At 51.1% G+C, this 19,108-nt stretch overlaps 1 protein-coding gene across 7 annotated transcripts in view; it reads left to right on the top strand.

Annotated features, from left to right (window-relative positions):
• The window catches only part of Msi2 (musashi RNA binding protein 2), a 461,743-nt gene that overhangs the window by 420,755 nt on the left and 21,880 nt on the right, over window positions 1-19,108 (top strand). For 4 of the 7 annotated variants that reach the window (XM_050157119.1, XM_050157114.1, XM_050157113.1 and 1 more), the window contains exons 10-12: window positions 907-981; window positions 17,604-17,627; window positions 19,009-19,071. In XM_050157119.1, coding sequence (XP_050013076.1) covers window positions 907-981; window positions 17,604-17,627; window positions 19,009-19,071 — 162 coding nt within the window. The remainder of the gene's footprint in view (window positions 1-906; window positions 982-17,603; window positions 17,628-19,008; window positions 19,072-19,108) is intronic. The other 3 variants (XM_050157117.1, XM_050157116.1, XM_050157120.1) reach the window with 1 other exon arrangement.

Raw genomic sequence — 19,108 nt, 5'->3', positions numbered from 1 at the left:
TGTACTGAGTTAACCCACACAGGGTGGAAGGAGGCACAATAGGTCTCTGGGGACAAGGACAGGAGGTAGTTGTGGCGCTGCTGTGACCAAGGAAGCTACAGTACAGGAAGGCTCCATTCACCTCCACTGTTGTTAGAATCGGGACGGGGCGTGAAGAATGAGGTGAGCAGTACTGAAGTGACCTCTTAAATGGGAGATTGCTTCACAAAGTGGAGCAGGCCCACCCCCTCCAGGACTCACTAGAGGGGCGCTCAGCGCCCCTTAGTAAGTCACCTGCTGCAGAAGGGTCAGACAAACCATCTACCATGAATTGTCCATGAGAATTCTGTGCCTGGCCTTCAGAGCTCAGCCGGGGCTTCCTGGTACATGTTTTCACGCAGTCCCTCTAGCTCGCTTGAAGACACACTTCTTTGCAGTGGCCCCCGCCTCTCTCAGCCGTGGCTTGCTAAGCTGAGAGGCAGCCCTCTGTGTAGCTTCTAAACTGCCAATCCCAGAGTACCCCTGCCCCGTGTGATGCTCTGGCTCCTGTCCACTGCCTCGAAAGAAGGCAGTACAAGGACTTTAATCTCCTACTGTCAACATCTTTAAGGTAAAGTACATTCAGGGTAAGCGCTCCAAATGTCAGAGCTGGAGGCAGGCACTGTGCTTCTCCTTCCGTGTGGGATTTACTCTTCAGGTTCATGAACGTAGTCTGGCTGCCTACATATGGGTTAATTATAAACATCCTCACGGTCACACCTCCAGCCGTGGGAGAGGGGGGGATCCAGGGCCTGGATAGAGACCCTCCCCAGAGATACATCATTCTGTGAGCATAGCCACAGCTGGTTTTGCTGTCACCTTCCATGAAATAGCACTCCAGGTCCAAGGCCACTGTCTGACACCTCATTCTTTCTCTCTTTGTTTAAGGCTACCCCAACTTTGTGGCAACCTATGGCCGAGGCTACCCCGGATTCGCTCCTAGCTATGGCTACCAGTTCCCAGGTAAGTGGCTTAGATGCTGGGGTTTTGGTAATTTGGGAGGCAGACATCTGGAGGGGAGCGGAGAGATGCTCCGAGAGAGAACACAGTTTGCTTACCTGTCAACCTTCCGAGTCCTCTCTGGTTCATGGTCAGGGAATAATTGGAACTTTCCAATGGACTAGAGTGTTTCCTTGAGGCTGGTGGAAAACGGGAGGAGAGAAGAGGTGGGGATCCCCTTCTGCTCACCTCCTTTGCCCCCAAGTCTGTTCTCGGGCTTTTCTGAGGGATTAACGAGGCCCAGGGCTCGTTGCTGCATCCACCATCCCTGCTGCCTGCTGCTCTTCACATCTGCCTGTCTAATGCTTCCCAGCCTGCCTTCCCTTCCTCCTCCCCTCTAATCCTCCCCACTGCCCTGACATCGGGCTTTTCTGATGTACGCTGGTGAGGTTGCAGGAGTCAGACTTGTGCTTTGTACCCTGAAGAGCCTCTGCAAATTATCGTTCTACTCTGCATAGACAGCTGGGCATGACACTGCCTCCCCCCTCCCCCATGCCCAGGTGCTTTAGCGCTGAGGAGCCAGTGGGTGTGGTCTGGGGAAAATGGAGAGGATGCTGCAGGAAATGATGCTTTAGGAGGAGTGTTGATGTTCTTTGTGAGGTAAACTTCCTCACAGATGAGGATATATTAGGGTGCCTAGTGTGTCAGAGTCAAAGGCCAGATAATATAGCCAGCGCTGATGTAAGAGAAGTCTGTGCTCTGTGGTTCTCACTGTGCATGGGCCGGTGGGGGTTATCACATCTCTACTTGGAGACCTAGGAGAAGTGCTGAGCAGAAGGCACAGAAAGCCGACCTGAGGGAAGGCTGTCTGAGCCTGTGGAGGAAAGGTCTAAGGCTAGCACTGGCCTCAGTTCAGGCTTTGAAATGGTGACAGAGATGTGCATGGCTATGTCCCCATGATTCTGGCCGGTACTGGAAACCTAGACATTTATCCTGGCTCTGGTTCCAGTTGGACAAGTGGCTGTATGGCAAGTCACGCGCTCTGGTCCTCACTTCTTTTATTTGTGAATGGTTGGTGAGTGGGGCCTTTGAAAGACAGACAGTGCAGCTCTCCGACTGCGGGGTCAGAGGCAGAGGGAGAGAGATGGAGCCTCAGAAATCCAAGTAGAAGGATGAGTGACCTTGGCAGCTTCCCCCTCTGGGAGATGCTGTCCGCAAGGACCCTTGGCGGACTCTCTCCGCAGCCTCTCTTCAGCTTTGACTCCCGAGACAGAAATCTGTATTCAGGCTAGAACTGTGCCTAGTTTACCCCCACTACAGGTAGAGATCCCAAGGCACAGAGACAGAGTCACAGTGAGCAAGGGGCAGCAATTAGCCCAGGCAGCCTGGATCCTAACATCTAATACTTGACCGTTAGCCAGTATCCACTGGTCAACTAGGTACCATAGGCCACTAAAAATTAGATCTGTAGTAATTAAAATTCCGGAGAAAGGAAAACCTGAGGTCTTCATTCACACTGGCCGCATTCCAGTGGCTGGGCAGTCACATGAGGCTGGTGGCTTGTCTCGGAGTGGAAAATAGTGTATTTCCATCCCACTGAGGGTTCTGTTGCCCAGTGTTGTTCCATAAAAAGATATGATATGGTACTCTAGAGGTGTGTACCTGTTGGAGGGACACAATGTGAGATACTTTGGGGACAGTGACGTGGACCCCATGCTAAGACCCCTGTCTTGTCTCAACCAGCCCAGGAAGTATCTGGTAGTGTTCTAACTCTGTGGCCCACATACGTGGGTCTGCCCCAGACAGACAGAGAGACAGACATGCTAGCTTGACCTAGCTGAGGCTGGATAACTGAGGTGGTGTTTCCCGGGTGCCTGGTTCCTTCTGGGAAGTCAAGGCTTTGATAAGAAGTAAGTACAGTGTCTATGTCTGAAGACGCTGTTCATCTTTCTCATGTTGCCAACTCTTCAACTGTGGCCAGTCACTAGGGTTAAATATGGGGGGGGGATCATCCCTGAAGGCAGGCAGGCAGTATTCCCTGACCCCATAGGCTGGGCAGTCCACTCTCAGCCACCAAACTTTCTGTGTCCTATCCATTTGTAATCAAAAGATTCTGTTATCCCATGACCCGAGAGAGACAACTATCTTTCTGCAGCTGAGGAGGTGTGAACCACACAGCCTTTATCTTAGTAGGTCAGGAGTCAGGTTGAGGTCAGAGCTCTCCCCACTCCATGACCCTAGCCCCTGGGAGTTGCCCTTCATGGAGCATCAGCCCCCATCTGTTTGTTCTGACACCCTGCCAGGCCCCAGACACAAAGCCGAGACTGCCTCCTGTGTCCTTCCCGTCATGAGCTCAGGATGTGGTCAGTCCCTCTAGAATCAAATTTGACATCGTCACAGAGCTTAAGGCTTGGTGGACTTCGGCATGGGATCTTGAGGGTGTCCTGACTTTAGTCTCCTGTGTCACTCCGTAAGGACTGTTTGAGGTGGGTGTGGCTAAGGAGGTGGTGGGACTGCAGAGTGAACTCCAAAAGTAGGGCCGCCTTGGGCTCTGCCTTCTCCTGCCTCCTCTGGGTGGTTCTGTAAAGCAGTTCTCATGCCCTGGGGCTCGATCCTGGCCCTGTCTGACTCTGGCACAGCTCTTGTCTCCACCAAGTTGTCCTGATGCTTTTTCTTCATGGTCTCAATCCTTATCCTGTGCCCACTTCCCATTTCTAGCCCCTCTGAGGTCCTGCGTGAGTCCCGCGCCCCTCCTAAGTCTTCTGAGTCCATCCTAGAGGGATGCTGGGAGAGAGATGACAGCCCTCCGGGTTCTCGAACCACAGCCTTCATGCATTAGCCGGAGTCTGGGGTCTTCTCAGCAGACAGGAACCTCATCCCTTCCAAAGTTCTTTGCACATGTCTTTACCTGTACATCCATCTCAACTGATTGGGGTCCAGGTCTCACCCCATCTGTGTGACATGTAGTCCTAGTAGACCTCCGTGGGCCACACAACTATGTTAAACATGTTAGCCCATGTAGCCACCTGCAGGGTTGTTTGAGAGCAAGCACGATGTGCTGAGAAACAGGCTCTGTGGCCTTGGGTCAGAATTGGGGCTGGGGCTCTTTTTTTTTTTCCCGAGACAGGGTTTCTCTGTGGTTTTGGAGCCTGTCCTGGAACTAGCTCTTGTAGACCAGGCTGGCCTCGAACTCACAGAGATCCGCCTGCCTCTGCCTCCCAAGTGCTGGTATTAAAGGCGTGCGCCACCACTGCCCGGCCTGGGGCTCTGGGCTCTTTTCTAGGAAGGCTGGGGAGCCCTTAGCCAATGGCTCCTGCCTCTCGTGCTCCTGGGTCTTCCCTAGCCCTGCGTTCGCGTCAGTGTTGAGTCTGGAACAGTGGTCCTGTCGCCAGTGATCTGCCCGCGTCCTCACACCCTCCCCTTCTGTTTACTCTGTTAACTAGCAACTCTGTGTGCTCTGTGTCTGGTCCCATTTCACTTCTCAAACTATTTGCCGATTTTGATTCATGAGATGTAATGTTATCAACAAGCTCTTAAAAGAAGCATCACAAGGGGGGGGGGGCTTGCCATCATTTCTAGAGAGTACACACTCGTGCCAGAGCCGCCCGACTGCTGGCAGGGCCCACTGAAATCTGTCCTGTCTGGCTGATGGAGTGAACGAACATGATTTCTCCTGTTTTAAATTCTGGGAAAGAGCTCGCTGTTTTGCTTTGTTTTGTTTCAGAAAACTTGGTGTTTGTGCCTTCCCACTTTGCTTCCTGAATGCATTGTGGCCAGTCCCACTTCTGCCCGCACCCAGCCCCAACTCCCCAGAAGGTAGGGATTCCTTGGAGGAATCCTGCAGATGCTGCCTCTTTAGAATAATGATCAAGCGGCCTTGCTGGGCATCTCACGGGGCAAGACGTAAGCTTTTAAGTGCTGGTGACCCAGAGGGGTTGCAGCTGTGTGATCTGGAAAGCGCACCTGTGTCCGGTGGCGACGTGCACTCCCCCCCCCTCTCTCTCTCTCTCTCTCTCTCTCTCTCACACACACACACACACACACACACACACACACCCTTTATAAAACCATGTGGAAAATGTGATTTGAATGAGCAGCTGTGTAAACACTGTCCGGTTGCCATTGTCCTTTGGGGCCAGTCTCTTGGTGGCTGTTGCCACAATGTCTGTCTGTCTGAGAAGGGACAGTAGAGTCGCCCTGACCCTGCTAGTTGTTGGCACAGACACTCCCCCCACTGGGCTCCCCCTTCCCCAACCTCACTGCTCCACCCCTGTGTCTTACCCCTACCCCATGGCACCACCAGGGTGGGAAGGAACAGGACATCTGGGACCACCCAAATCGGGCTACACCTCAGTGCTAGCACCCTGACAGTCACCCCTATCCAGAAGGATTGTGTTATGCCGACCCCGTCCACATCTCTCTTTGAAATGTAGGGTTCTCTTGAGTTAGTAGCGACAGTTCAGTCGCACCCGCAAAAGCCAGAGTTTGTGGGCAGTGACCCGTGGCTCTGTTTGCCCGACCGGGTATGAACAGATATGTACATTTGAATATCAGCGTCCTTGATATCCATAGAGCAGGTCAGCATGGCAGGAGGTCCGTGCAGTTTGGCTCCTCTGTTAGAGATAACTGATGTAGCAATTGTCTGGTTCCCTTTCATCTTTCTACGAGCTTTTTTTCATGAGTGGTGGGTAGTTGCTGCTCTTCAGAAACAAAGCTTGTAGGCTTCCCTCTTCTTCATTTGACCTTGGCTTCTGTGAACTGCTCTGCTCTGGTGAGCGTGTCCTGAAGTGCTTGCCTCTCGGGCAGTTCAGTTCAGCCATTGTGAGTTTCCCCATTGCTGTAAATAGTTCATCTAGGCTGCTCCCTAATGACGTTTTATGTTTCCCCCTGTAAGCAACTGAGGTAGAAAAATAAATTGTTTACTACGGACATGCTGTGTGCTGCCGTCTCTTAGCCTGAGAGTGTCCTGTTCTCGCTCCAGGGGAGGTGAATGTACTAAATAACGAGAGCTAGTGACAGCCAAGTTCATTTTGTAGAAGCATGCCAAGTCCCCCCCCCCCCCCCCGGCTGCTGCCTGGCCCCAGCTCTCCCTTCGTCCTCGGCAGACAGCCCTGTGCTTTCGCTGGAGGTGATCTGTCCTTGAGCAGAGATGGAACATCTGCTCGCGCCAGCTGCGGGATAGCGCCCTGCCCCGCACTCTGCCGCCACTCGCTCCCACCAGTGAAGACTGCGCCCGAATGTTTCACATCTGTGCATCAGGTGTGGGTCTGTACGGTTGCACGCGGGCTGAGGCACACATCTTGCCTTGCCTTTCCTAACCCCTGAGCGGTGCAGGCTAAAGGACAGTAGACCTGTTTCCGGATGGAGACCCAAAGGGTCTCTTGTTCCAGTGCCATTCGGCCACTTCCTAGCCAGGTGACCTTGTACTCTGAATAGTGAAAAGTGCTTTTTTGTTTGAGTTAGAAATGAGGGAGGTAGGGAGAGAGAGAGAGAGAGAGAGAGAGAATATACCATGCAAATCAGTAATTGCTCCAGAATGAAGTTTTAGAAATAACACGTATTGACATTGCTGATGAAGTAAGCTTCCCGGAGTGATTTTCCCGTCCTCGGCCCTCATGATGGCACTGCCTGGAACTGCTTATCAGTGATGGGCGTGGCATGGGGTTCCCCTACCCCTACCCCGGGGAGTTGCCAAGGCAGGCCTCGGGGCGTTGAGTGCATTGATGAATGGAGAACTGGTGGGGTGCCTTGGAGTAGTTGGGGTTCAGGTCTGGTTTCAGAAGGCCCTCCCATTGCATGGGATGGGTTGAAGGAGGGTTTTATGGAGGCTGCCTTCCTCTGCGAGTTAGGGTATGAAGGGCTAAAGGACGCTACAGAAACTTAGTGAGTCCAGAAGGATGTCCCCTCCTGTCTACCCCCATCTTTCTTCTCGGCTCCATTCCTCTTCCTTGCCTCAGGCTGGCCAGTGGCTCTTTGGGATCTGCCATCACTACTAAGGACAATAAGGTTACTATGGCACCAGCTGCCAAAAGTCTCACCTTAGCTACAGAGTGCTCCAGGCACCCAGGAGAGCCAGGCTTATAACCAGCACTTATACCTACCTCCTGAGCCCTTGTGTGCTAAGGGCAAGGGCTGGGTAGGTCCCAGGCTGGGGAAGCCCTGCTCCAGCAACTAGGACTAGAAATTTTGTTTGTTCCCTGGCTCTTTAGTGATAGGATCAGGTCTCTGAGGTGCCTGTGACGAAGGGAGATTGGCTCTCTAGTGTACCAGTCTTGGAATAACCAAGGCTTGGCCATCCTTTGGGATTACCACGTCAGGACTCCCAGCCACTAAGCCGTTCACTACCAAGTTTTTGCTCTCAGTCGCTTTAGTCACTGTCCAGTCACAGTCCCTGGTGCTGGCTGAGCCGTGCTCACTAGGAGGTGGCCTGAGGTGAGGCAGCCTGGCTTAAAGAGGCCCTGTTCATCTGGAGAGGACCTCAAATAGCCTTTGTCAGCCAGAGCTGCTGCTAGGTAACCTTTGAGCAAAGACCAAGTTTGATGGCCAGTCACATCCTGCAGAGGCAGAGTGGGCAGCCTGGGCATTCAGGAGACAGTATTCTTTAAGTGGGCTGGCTTGGGGAACAGCCCTGGCTACGAACAAAAGGCTGTGACTTGCCCCAGCTGCCAATTCTACCTGAAGAACAGTATTTTTGCAACGTTTTCAGAAAAACAGATCCTACACTCTTCAAAGACTTAGGGTGCTGTGTAGAGTGTCCCTGAAGTACTGTGAGGAGCAGCCTCAGGGCCCTTCTGTCTACTCTCTGTAGCTCTCCAGAGAGACCCTCAAGGTCAGTCCCAGCTCAGGAACGAAAGCCCTGGGCAAGCACTCAGAGGACTGAGTTCCACCTGATCTCCTGTGTTCTGCTCTCTCTGGCTAAGTTCTCAGAGCCTTAGGCCAGGAGAGGTCATTCCAGGGCTGTTCTGTGGAATATCAGAACCCAGAAATCAGACAACCCTGCCCTTCAGCCTCAGCTCAGTCTCCTTGATCCTGCTTCAGTTTGGAAGGGGCTCCTTTCCCCACCCTCCCTCTCACCCTATGCCATCCCAGAGATACCCACACTGGGGAACCCGTGTGGCATCCAGTGAGCACAGCGGGGAAGCAGAACTTGAAATGTCAAAGTGGGAGGTTAGCCTTCGGGCTTGATGAATGGAGCTGAGGATCCATGAGTCTGCAGGGCCAAAGCTATAAGCAGGGCGTGGCCTTATAAGGAAGAGCCTCTCCCATCTATCCTATCCCAACCCCTAATCCTTCTCTGCCCTCCCCACCTCAAACTCCTCCCTAGCGGTTGCCTCTTCACAGAGGGGCTCTTAAATTACAAGCCAGCTCCCAGAGGCCAGCCTGCTGGCCACCTGGCCCTGTGTGTACTCCGGGATTTATCCTCTCATTTAAATATTAAAGGCAAGCTTAGTCAGTAGGCAGATCTGCTGCTTTGAAAGTCAGCGGAGCACCCCAAATCCAGCCAGGACTAGAGGGAGGCTTGTAGGGCTTTGTGGGTGTGCAGTATCGCTGAGCAATCCGCGCTGGCATGGAAAATCAGGAGTTGACTCTATTCCCAGATGAAAGTGGAGCACAGTGCCTAATAGGCACTTAATAAACATTTGCAGAAATGAATTGGAGCAATCTGGATTGACAGGAATTGCGGGTTTCACTTGCGATCAGCTTTCTGTGCCTCTTGAAGCTGCTCTGCATAAATGAGAGGATGCCACAAAGTGAGCGCTCAGCTCCTCATGGTCATAGCACACAACACACCAGACACGCATCTCTCTCACACACACACACACACACACATCACACACACACGCATCTCACACACACGCATCACACACACGCATCACACACATGCATCACATACACATGCATCTCACACACACATCACATACACACACATCTCACACACACGCATCACATACACACACATCTCACACACATCACATACACACGCATCTCACACACACGCATCACACACACATCACATACATACATCACATACACATGCATCACACACACTACATTCACACACACAGATGGGGCTCTTTTTATCTTGCCTAAACCCTGGGCCCCAATGTCCCTACCTGCCAAATACCTATCAGATAGAGAAGGTGGTCCTTTCGTATCTCCCTGCCTCACAGGTTGCTGAGGGGATCTGGGGGAGCAGCAGGTTAGTAACGAAGGAGGCTGTAGGTGTGTACCTTCTTCCCCGTGAGCTTAGAACTGGTACCTACCTGATCTGTCTCTTCTCACTGCTACCTATGTGCTCTCCCACGCCTTCTCAGATACCTACACCATCGGCCTTAAAGTCCCCTTTGGGTCCCACCAGGGGGACCCTCATCACCGTTCCTCAGGCCTCCCATTTTTATGTCATCAGTAAAAGTAAGTGAAAGCCTACAGCGTACAAAGCAAAATTACAACAACAAAATTCCTCAAACGTGAAACTCTGGGTAGACTGCCACATCTGGCCTGAGGGGCCAGGCTTTGGTGCTTTCCAGAACAGCCAAGGACAAACAGAAGGCAGTGGTGTGTCCACTACACCTTTCATGCAAGCCAAAAAGAGGTTTTTCATTGAGTTAGACTCAGCCTGGACCCTCTGCCAGAAGAGCCCCTTGGCTCTGTTTCTCTGGCTGCTGAGAAAACGCATGGTACAGCCACTACACCTGCCCCAGAGAGTCTCTCAGGGCACAGAGACACTGGGCAATAAACTCCAAGCCTACAGAAGCACCCCCGAGTGGCCAGCTAGGGCATTCCCAGTACAACCCGTGTGGCTGTAGCAGCGTGTTGGGAGTAGGTAGTCTTGGTCTACTCCTGCTATAACAATACACAGCCTGGAGCTAGCAGCAGCAGAAATCTATTTTCTAGGTAGTTCTAGATGCTGGAAAGATTTACTGTCATGGTGAGGGCTACTTCCTAGTCCACAGATACTTGTTTTCTTGTTGTATCTTCACTTTGTTTGAGGGCTGGGAGGGAGCGGTTAGTGAACGCTTTGAATTCTTTCTTAAAAGTGTATTTATTTACCTTGTGTCCGTATGTGTGTATAGGTGTGTGTGTGCGCTCATACACACGCATGGTAATGGGGTGGAGTATCCCTGCCATAGAGGGTATGTGGCGGTCCGAGGACAACTTTATATTGCTGGTTCTCTCTTTCCACCTTTATATTGGTTCTGGGCATTGAACACAGATTGCCAGACTTGCTCAGCACCTGCTGCTGAGCTGTCTTGCTGGCCCTGGGTTCTCTTTTATAAAGGTACTGATCTCCACAGAGAGGGTTCCATCCTCATGGCTGCTCACCTCTCAAAGGTCCCACAGCCACCTTTAACTCCAGCTCCAGGGGATCTGATGCTTTCTTCTGGCTTCCAAGGGTACCTGCACACATGTGGCATGCATACACCTATGCATAAATAAAAAGTAAAAGAAAATAAGTTTCCCCAGTAGATATTGCAAGGGTATTATAGATCTAGAGACTAGCAGGCAAAACGTCAAAGAAGCACACGACTGCTTCATCCTTCCCATTCCTGCATCCATTGATTCTGTGGTCACCATCTGGACAGATGCTGTCCTTGTACCAAGGCAAAGACAGCAAGACATAGGCTCTGCCAGTGGGATGTCAATGCAGACACCTTGTGATCCAGGAATGCTGGGCTCACTTTGCCATAAGAGAACACTTGACGCTTCTACAGGCATGTTCAGCTCCTAAGACAGAAGCAGCCAAGCCCAGCCTGTATCTCTTCATGATAGCTCTTCGGAGCTCTCCAGGCCCCCTCATTTTGCCCCCAACCCCCACAGTCTCAGCTTTGAACATCCGTGCTTTCAGGCAAGGCTAGAATCAGAAAATGGCTGCATCCCCTCCCCTTCCAATATCCACGCCTCCTCCAGCCATTCTTCTTTTGCCGTCAGCGCAGAGTTAGACACCCATCCTGTCACAAGCCCTGAACCCCCAGTGCTGGTGGCACAGTGACAAATGGAAGATCAGTCCTCCCTTGCTGGCTAGAGAGGAACAAAGAAGATTCCATTTGATGGAAGGATCCAGGTAGAATTCTTGGGTCCTGCCATACTGTGTTCCCTGCCCCGCCCCACTCGCCAAGAATCTGAAAACTGTCCTCAAGAAATGTTGGGAGGGTAGCACTGTCAGGCCAGAGCATGTTGGGAAAAAGTTGATCCACTCAGTCCCAGGCCTCTGGGACCCATTATCATACCTGTGGTGATCTCTGGCTGCCTTGGCCAGAACCTCCAAGCCTTTGTGTCCTGCCGTCATGTGACCCTGCTACAGCTGGAGCTTACGCTTGAGCGAAAACAACCCTTAGCTCACACACAAATTATGCATGTTACCCATGAAAGCCCTTCAGATGCCAAATCACGTAAATTAATAGGATTTTAGAATAGGAAGCACCGAAGGGATTTCTCAGCTCTGTTGCTGTTACCTTGGGCAATAATAATAAAACAATAGAAATAGGAGTTTTTAGTGCACTTGTGCTAAGCACCTCGCACTGTCATCTCCTGTCCCCTCACAGCAGCCACAAAATAGACGCTAGAAGCTGTGTTTCACAGAGGAGGAAAATGAGGAAGAGACGGGGTATTTAAGAGTCTTGGCAGGAAATGAGGCTTCTCTCTCTGTCTCTCCTTCCCTCTCCCTCCCTCTCTCTCCCCCTCCCTCTCTTTCCCCTCCCTCTCCTCCCCCCTCCTTCTCCCTCTCTCTCCCTTCATTCTCCCAGTGTGTGTGTGTGTGTGTGTGTATACCAGAAATCAACCTGGGGTGGCATTCCAGAAGTCCACCTGTTCATTGAAACAGATTCTCTCGTCCTGGAGCTTGCCAAATGAGCTAGGCTAATTGTCCAGCAAACCCCAGGGATCCACCTGTCTCAGCTTCCCCGATTCTGGGATTACAAGAATGTACAATTAGGCCCAGCTTTCTCTCTGTCTCTATCTCTCTCTGTCTCTGTCTCTCTCTTCCTTCCTTCTTTTAATGTGGATTCTGGGGGTCACACTCAGGTCTTCATTCTGGCAGTGCGAGCGTTTTCCCATGAACCATCTCCCTGCCCCTACGGCCCCGCTTGGACCACCCTTGTTCTCATTTGCTTTCCTCCCTCAGCTGTAGCCCCATCGTCTGTTCATGAAATAGACGTGGCTTTCTTGGCCGGTGGGATACAGACACACAGAAATTCCTTGACCTAGTGAAAGTAGCCACTACCGTCATTAGCGTGACTGATTGCCAAGGCCAGGCCTCTTATAGCCAAGGAAAGGAAGGCATAGAGAAAGCTGTTCTTGCTTAGTTCCAACCTGTGAACTAAGCTAGCAGGTGTCCCTCTGCTAGCTCTTAGGATTTTAAATACTGTATTTCCATACTAGTTGGTAAGTTGCTGCCCTGAACTCTAGAGAACTTCACCTCAACCTCTGAATCCTCCCTTGAGCAGAGTGGATACCCAAAGCATCCTGTCCAGAGATGCCAGGGTGGGCAGTCTCCATGCCGTAGGGGATGATAGTGGCGTTCCAGATGTTGACTTCCGGAGATAGAACCAAGGGCAGAGCTGGGGCACCCAGAAAGCAGGAAGTTCTGGGTGTCCAGCGCTCACTGTCCTGATCTGTAGATGTGAGTGCTGTAGGCTAGTGGCAGTGGGAGCCCGACGGAGTTCGGTCTGTTGAGCAACCCCCCTACCACCATGGGAGGAAACTAGGGCCAAGCTTATCAGCTCAAAATGGCTCAGACCATGTTGGGAGAAAACATGATTTGGGCTTTCTTTATCCATTCTGTGTTTGAAAAATCTGGGTGACAAGGAGTAACATAAAAACTCAGAAATTTGTTTAACTCGACTATGTGGAAGCTGTGAGATTTGGGAGGCTAGGTCAAGATTCACCGTCTTGGGAATTCATCTGTTCCCCTCCCTCCTGCTGTCCCATCTTGGAGGGGAAGATGAGATGGAATGACCACAGCTTCTTCTTCTGTCCCCAAGACTGAGTTGTCCAAATGCCGCCTCCATTTCTCAGCTGCTAGGTTCTCGAGCTCCATGGTGACGCTGAAGCAGACAGAAGCCGAAAGGTTCTGAGGCACAAGTTCCTCTCTCTTCTTGTTATAGGGGACCCATAGTCTCCTGAGGTTCAGCTCACCCTGAGGCTTAGGCAGTTTGTCCCTGTCCTAGAGAGTCAGTTTGTATGTAGTCTAATTGCAGAGCCTCGTCCCACTGATAGAACCAATAACTAACCCCATTTTCCCATCGGGAGCTGCAGTCACAGGGCAGGGGCTGTGAGTGTTGGCCAAGTGCTTAGGACAGTGCCTGGCACATAACAACCATCCCATAAATGGGCAGGAGGCCAGGGCTTGAGAACAGTTCCTGGAGGGCTCTTTGGCCAGCATGGGGCCTGAATGAAGTGCTGCGAGGGCTCGAATGGCGTGAGATTAAAAAAGCCCAGGAGAAGGATACTAGGCTTAAAATCACCAGATAGGGCTTTCTACTTGAGGGGAAGCTGGACCTGGTGCTACTCCAGAAGCATAGGAAAGAATCACAGGTTCAAGACTAGCCTGAGCAACTTATTGAGACCCTGCCTCAAAGTAAGGGCTAGAGATAGAGGGTTTGCCTAGCTTGCACAAGGTTCTGGGTTCAGTGTTTAAAAAGAAAGGGAATGAGAATATTGCTAAAGCCTTCTGCCACTTCACAGACACACCATGATGCACCTTCCCTTATTTCCACCAAACAGCCAGAGAATGACATGTTAAGTAGCAATTATGTTCAAACTGAACCAGGGTGAGGTGGAAGTATGCTTTGTGCTTGCCTTCCATGTTTCAGGGGCTAACACCCTGAAGAAAAGAGGCCCGAGATGTCTACCCCTTCCCCTTGGCCTTAGACAGCCTTGGTTTTCCAGTTTGGCTCCTCTGCTTCCTCCCCAGAGACAGCTGTCAGGTTCTAAATTATGTATTTTCTCGGCTGTAGCCAAGAGCCAACAGTGAGGCATCCTCAGGCCACATTCTCTTCTGCATCCCCTCCCCCACCCCCCTGCCTTAAGCAGCAGCCTCTGGCCCCCTTGCCTGTCTAAGGGATCTGCACAGCCGTTGGGACCTCCTGGGAAAACTGGTCTCACTCCTCCAACAGCCTGTCTTAAGTCAGTTCCTGTTCTGGATGCCAGGAGCTCAGGGCTTATTCTGTTCTTTTTGAAATGAACACGCATCAGCTTCCGTCAAAGCAGACCATTTCTGTTTGATCCTGGAAATGTGTCCCTTTGGTGATTAGCTTTGCCTCCTCTTTGGAGCGTCCATTCTGATGTGAACCCCTGGTTCCTCTAGCTCCAATTATGTGCCGCCCAGATTTCCTCCAGTCTCGCCCAGAAGTCAGAGTTGATAATTCCCTGTAAAACACTGAGCCCTGCCACCCCAGGCAGGCCTGAGCAGCCTGGGCCAGCCAGTGGCAGATGGCAATGTTTCCAAACTCGTGTAGGACATGTTTCCTACATTCTGTGTAACAGTTTCTTCTTTCGGTGGCTTATTTTCCACTGTTTGGATTCAGGAAAGCAACATTAGATTAGCCAAGACTGAACCAGCTACAGAAACTACGTGTAGGGAGAGGCAGGGTTTGCTGGGGGAGGGAACAGAAGAACATTTGATCAGGCAAACATAGAAAAGGCTGTTCATATGGGAGTTGAAGAAAGATCCCCCAAATCATATCTCCTGAAGCTATGAGGAGCTCCAGAATTCTCTTCATCCTTTTGGGGATTCATGACCCATCCCAAGTCATGGAAATAGTATTGACCATCTGGAACTCCAGCAATGCCCTCCTAAGCCAACATCTCTTCCAAACGAATATGGAAAAAGGAGACAGAAAAGACCTTGACCTCCCAGTCAACCAGACAGGAAGCAACACCTTTTCAGTGTTTACAAAAAGCAAAGACCCTAACCGGTTCCTATAACTCATGGCTTCTCTGTCTACACTGTATGCCAGAAACTTTCAGAACGCTTGATTCTGTTGATGAGGGTGGGGCCAGGGCAACCTGTGTTTTTTGACGTTCCTCTAGGCAAGGTTGGAACCCACAGTTCTGAATCGGATTGAGCGCAAGGATTTGGTTCCACTACCTTCTCAGGAGGCCCCTTGCTCCTGGGAGGTAGAAGAGGTGACTGAGTGTACTGCTGTGCACTTGACTGATTTTTTTTTTTAAGAGAGTTTATTAGCCAGGCTGTGGTGGCACGCTCCTTTAATCCCAGCACTTGGGAGGCAGAGGCAGGTGGATCTCTGAATTTGAGGCCAACTACAGAGCTAGTTCCAGGACAGCCAAGGCTACACAAAGAAACCTTATCTCAAAAAACAAAACAACAAAAACATACGCTGTTGTTTTACTTGTTATTTGTGCGTTCACACACGGAAGTCAGTGACTTGCTGGAGTCCTTTCTCTGCTCCTACCTTGTTTCGGCCTACTGCAGACTAGCTGGCCCGTGGGCTTCACCGCGTCCAGCTCTGTCCATGGGATCAAAGGCACACACTCAGGTTAATTTGCCATGCTTTTCCCCATTGAGCCATTCTGCCAGCCAGTGACCCGATGTCTATCAACAAAGGTCCTCAATTTTGACTCTATCCTCAGAAGCTTTTCAAGGCCCCAGTGCCTGGCTGTACCAAAGACTAAGACAGTCATGATCCCCAGGAACATCAACCTGTGTAAACACTATAAACCAGGTAGTACTGCGAGGTTCTCAAACCAGAGTTGAAAATCGACATGTCTGGCCAAGTGGGCACTCCTGTGTACCATAGACTGCATCCTCCCTTGTGTTTACCTTGCTCCTGGGAGTATGTGAGTTTCCATCCTGGGGTTGGAGGACCAGTGGGGGTTCAGGCTGCTGGACTGGCAGACGGTGCTGTCCTTGGCTACGCTTGACCCATAGGAGCAGCTCCCAGCTCCCCCCACATATGGTAGCAACATATTCTGCTCAACTAAAGTTTGGGAAGACTTGGAGCTGGAGGCCAAGTGGGCCATGTGACTGAATTCTGTCCTAGAAGAGATTCTGGCAAGAGAAATAAGATGCAGATAAAAATAGCCGTGCTTAGATAATACAGAATACAGTAAGTGCCACAGAGGCAGAAAAATGTAGGTGTGGTATCATAATTTAAAAAATTAAAATGCTATTGACTTATTATTTGCAGTGAGGACATGACTCCCAAAAAGTCTATCAAAGTGTGTCATTCACTGGCAGGGATGTGGCACCATCTTTTACTTAGACAAGTCACTAACCTCAAAGTTTAGTTACCATCAACCCCAGAGGACTTGAGATTGTCGTCCTCATAGGTAGACAGGCTCGTGCAGGGCCCACAGCTTAGGGACTATAAAGGTCACCTTGCCAGCCACTCTGCCTTGCTGCTGAGAGGAATAATGTACCCTGCCCAAGTCACACAACAAGCAAGGCGGGGGTCAGCCAGGGCTGGAGATCAAACTGGCTGAAGAACAGATCTCTGGCTCCGACCGCATCCACCAAGAATGCTACACACTAGTCTGCCCTCATCTAGAACCCTCCATTAGCCGAGTTCTAATTTATCCAGGCATCCTTTCTATGACTGGAATGTTCCCGGGCAGCAGGGACGTGATATATTCCTGTTCACAGATAGCCAGCCTGTAGCTCCCAGCCCATCTGGGATTTGATCAGCAAAACATTCCTCCTCTTTCTGCTGGGTTCATATGCATTTGAGCAGTTTCATCATTAGAGTTAAACAGAATACATGCTGTTATTTGGAAGTTGTTTGGATGGAAGTCAGCTTTAAAATGGCAGTGGGGAAGGAAATGGTGAATGAAGGGTTACAGGAGGGCGCTCAGGTAAGGTCCCCAAGTCCTTGTGGCTTTATAACCTTGACTTCTACTGTAGAGAAAGCAGAACAAGCCCCGTCTAGTAAGAGTTCTCTCTTGTACACCATGGGGCTGGTGTACACTGGTTCACTCTCAGACATCGGGAAGAACTGAGAGACCGAAGTGACCAAGGCGGGGGCTGCAGCAGACACACAGAGTGGTTCCCTCTGCAGCCGCCTCTGGTAAACCCTTCTCTTAGTTCACATCAGTGGCTGAGGAAACTTCCTGGCAGAATATTTCATCTCTAGCCGAAGCCTTTATCTGAGCTGAAAGATAATGGATTTCCTTTTTTGGACAAGTTTTTTTTTTCTTTTTTTAAATTCTCCCTCTTTCTCTTGGACTTCTTGTCCAAACTGCTTAACTCTAGAAAATAGACCTTTTGTTAACAAGTCTTGCTGACCATACCCCCTTCCTCCAACCAAGTTCTTCTGACGCTTCCAAGGAAACCTCCTGTGTTATGTCTGGGTAAGAAAGCACAAAGAAATAGCCTGTCTCTCCCTCGCTGCTTCCTCCTCCCTAGCACCCCTGAGCCCTGCACTGGGCCTGCAACAGGAGGCTGGGTGGACAGAGGTGGGGCCAAGGAGAAATAACCTGACTTCTTCCTTATTTTCCTTCAGCACCATCTTCAGAAATCTAGAGGCTGCGTGGAAGAGCTGGGGAGAGGACTAGGTGGGGAGGCCCGTCCCGGGCTCCCTCTGGGAAGGGAGCAGCAAGGTCTTGATGGGCACTGGGAGACTCATTCCCAGCCTGGGAGAACCGTGTGCAATTATTTCACCTGGATCTTTCTTTTTCCCCTTCAACAGCCCTATTACCATATTTAAATGCAAGTATGTCTCTTTTCGTTGGCATTTTCAGTAGCTTAGCGTGACCTTTTTAGAGTAGCTCTTTCCCTTTTGAACGTCTTGCCCTCCGTAGAACCACGTAGCTCGGACCATAGTCTTTAGAGTTTAGTGAGCTTCTAGCTGGCTCTGTGTGGAGGATTTCCTCCTTCCTCTGCTCCTCTGCTCCCCGCTCTTCCGGTGCATGTCTTGTTCCCTTGTCCTGTGGAAGTGCCGCATCGGACAGGCTCTGTGGCTGGTCACGCAGCTCTTTGCGGGGGCTGTTTGGTGGGTGTGCATCATTTAAAGAATAGCCCTGGAAGTGGGTCTTAGGATCAGGCTGCAGCTGTCTGCCTGGAGGCGGAAGATATCTGTCTCTCTGTATGTGGAAGTGTGCCTCTATAAACTCCAGTTTCTGACTTGTGTGTCAAGTTAGTGGCCAGAGAAGCCGAAGAGAGAGGAAGGATTCAGCCCACCTCGTCTTTCATGGGGACATTCTGTAGGCACACTCATTCCTGCCTGGCCTAGCTTTGCTAGACAGTACAAATCCTAACCTAAAAGGATCCCTGGGTAGGAGTAGGGGACACTCCACACTGACTTCATCTGATGGTAGCCTCAGATACTGGAGTCCTAGCTCAGTTCCCTGTCATTGCCATGGGGTGGGATGGGATATAATCTGATAGTTCACATACCTGACAGATGCAAAGCCCTGGGTTCCATCCCCAGGATCACAGAGTATCATTATATATAATAATAATACAACTCTGGGGAGATTGAAATACTGAGCGGGATCACGCAGAACCAACAGAGATCACCCCAGGTAGAGTCAGCTCCTCAGCCATCTGACATCTGGCCCCATGTACATATTCACTTGGGAACCCCCAAAGGCTTCGCCCTCAGGCCTGGGGCCATGGTACTGAAGACAGAAAGTTTTGACCAATCTAGAGCTTTAGATGACCAGACCTTTAGAGAGCTTTTGGGAGTAAAATCATCTCTAGGCCATGGCACCTTTTCTGTGAAGACGCCAGCCGCAGGTGCTTCCCAGAGCCTTGGAGCTCCAGCTGACCCCACACCAAAATCCCTGTAAGGAGTAGCAGGCCAGGCCTGGGGCATCATCATGCGTCAGTGCAGGGTCAACTGAGGCCTCCACTCAGTTCTCCAAAGACATAGGTCCTCCTCATAGCTGAGTCACTGCTGTGTGCTTCCTAGAATGCACTTCTGGGGTGACCAGTGTGTGAGAGTCAAACACTTAAGGATTTCGTGCCTTCAGAAGCCTGAGAGCCCCTGAGCTGTGTCCCCCAGCGCTGTCTGTGAAGCCCTTCCTAGCTGCCTTTTGTGTGACCTGGGGTCCTCTGTGGCTCCGTCTGACTCCACTCTTCCCTCTCTCCAGGCTTCCCAGCAGCAGCTTATGGACCAGTGGCGGCGGCAGCAGTGGCAGCGGCTCGAGGATCAGGTAGGAAGGTGTGCGGGGCAGGCGGCTCCCAGGCATG

This window comes from Alexandromys fortis, unplaced genomic scaffold (genome assembly GCF_014885135.2).
Source record: "Alexandromys fortis isolate MF-2015 unplaced genomic scaffold, M_Fortis_MF-2015_v1.1 scaffold_31, whole genome shotgun sequence".
NCBI classification, from domain to species: Eukaryota; Metazoa; Chordata; class Mammalia; order Rodentia; family Cricetidae; genus Alexandromys; species Alexandromys fortis.
This window is presented reverse-complemented; position numbering and strand designations above follow the sequence as displayed.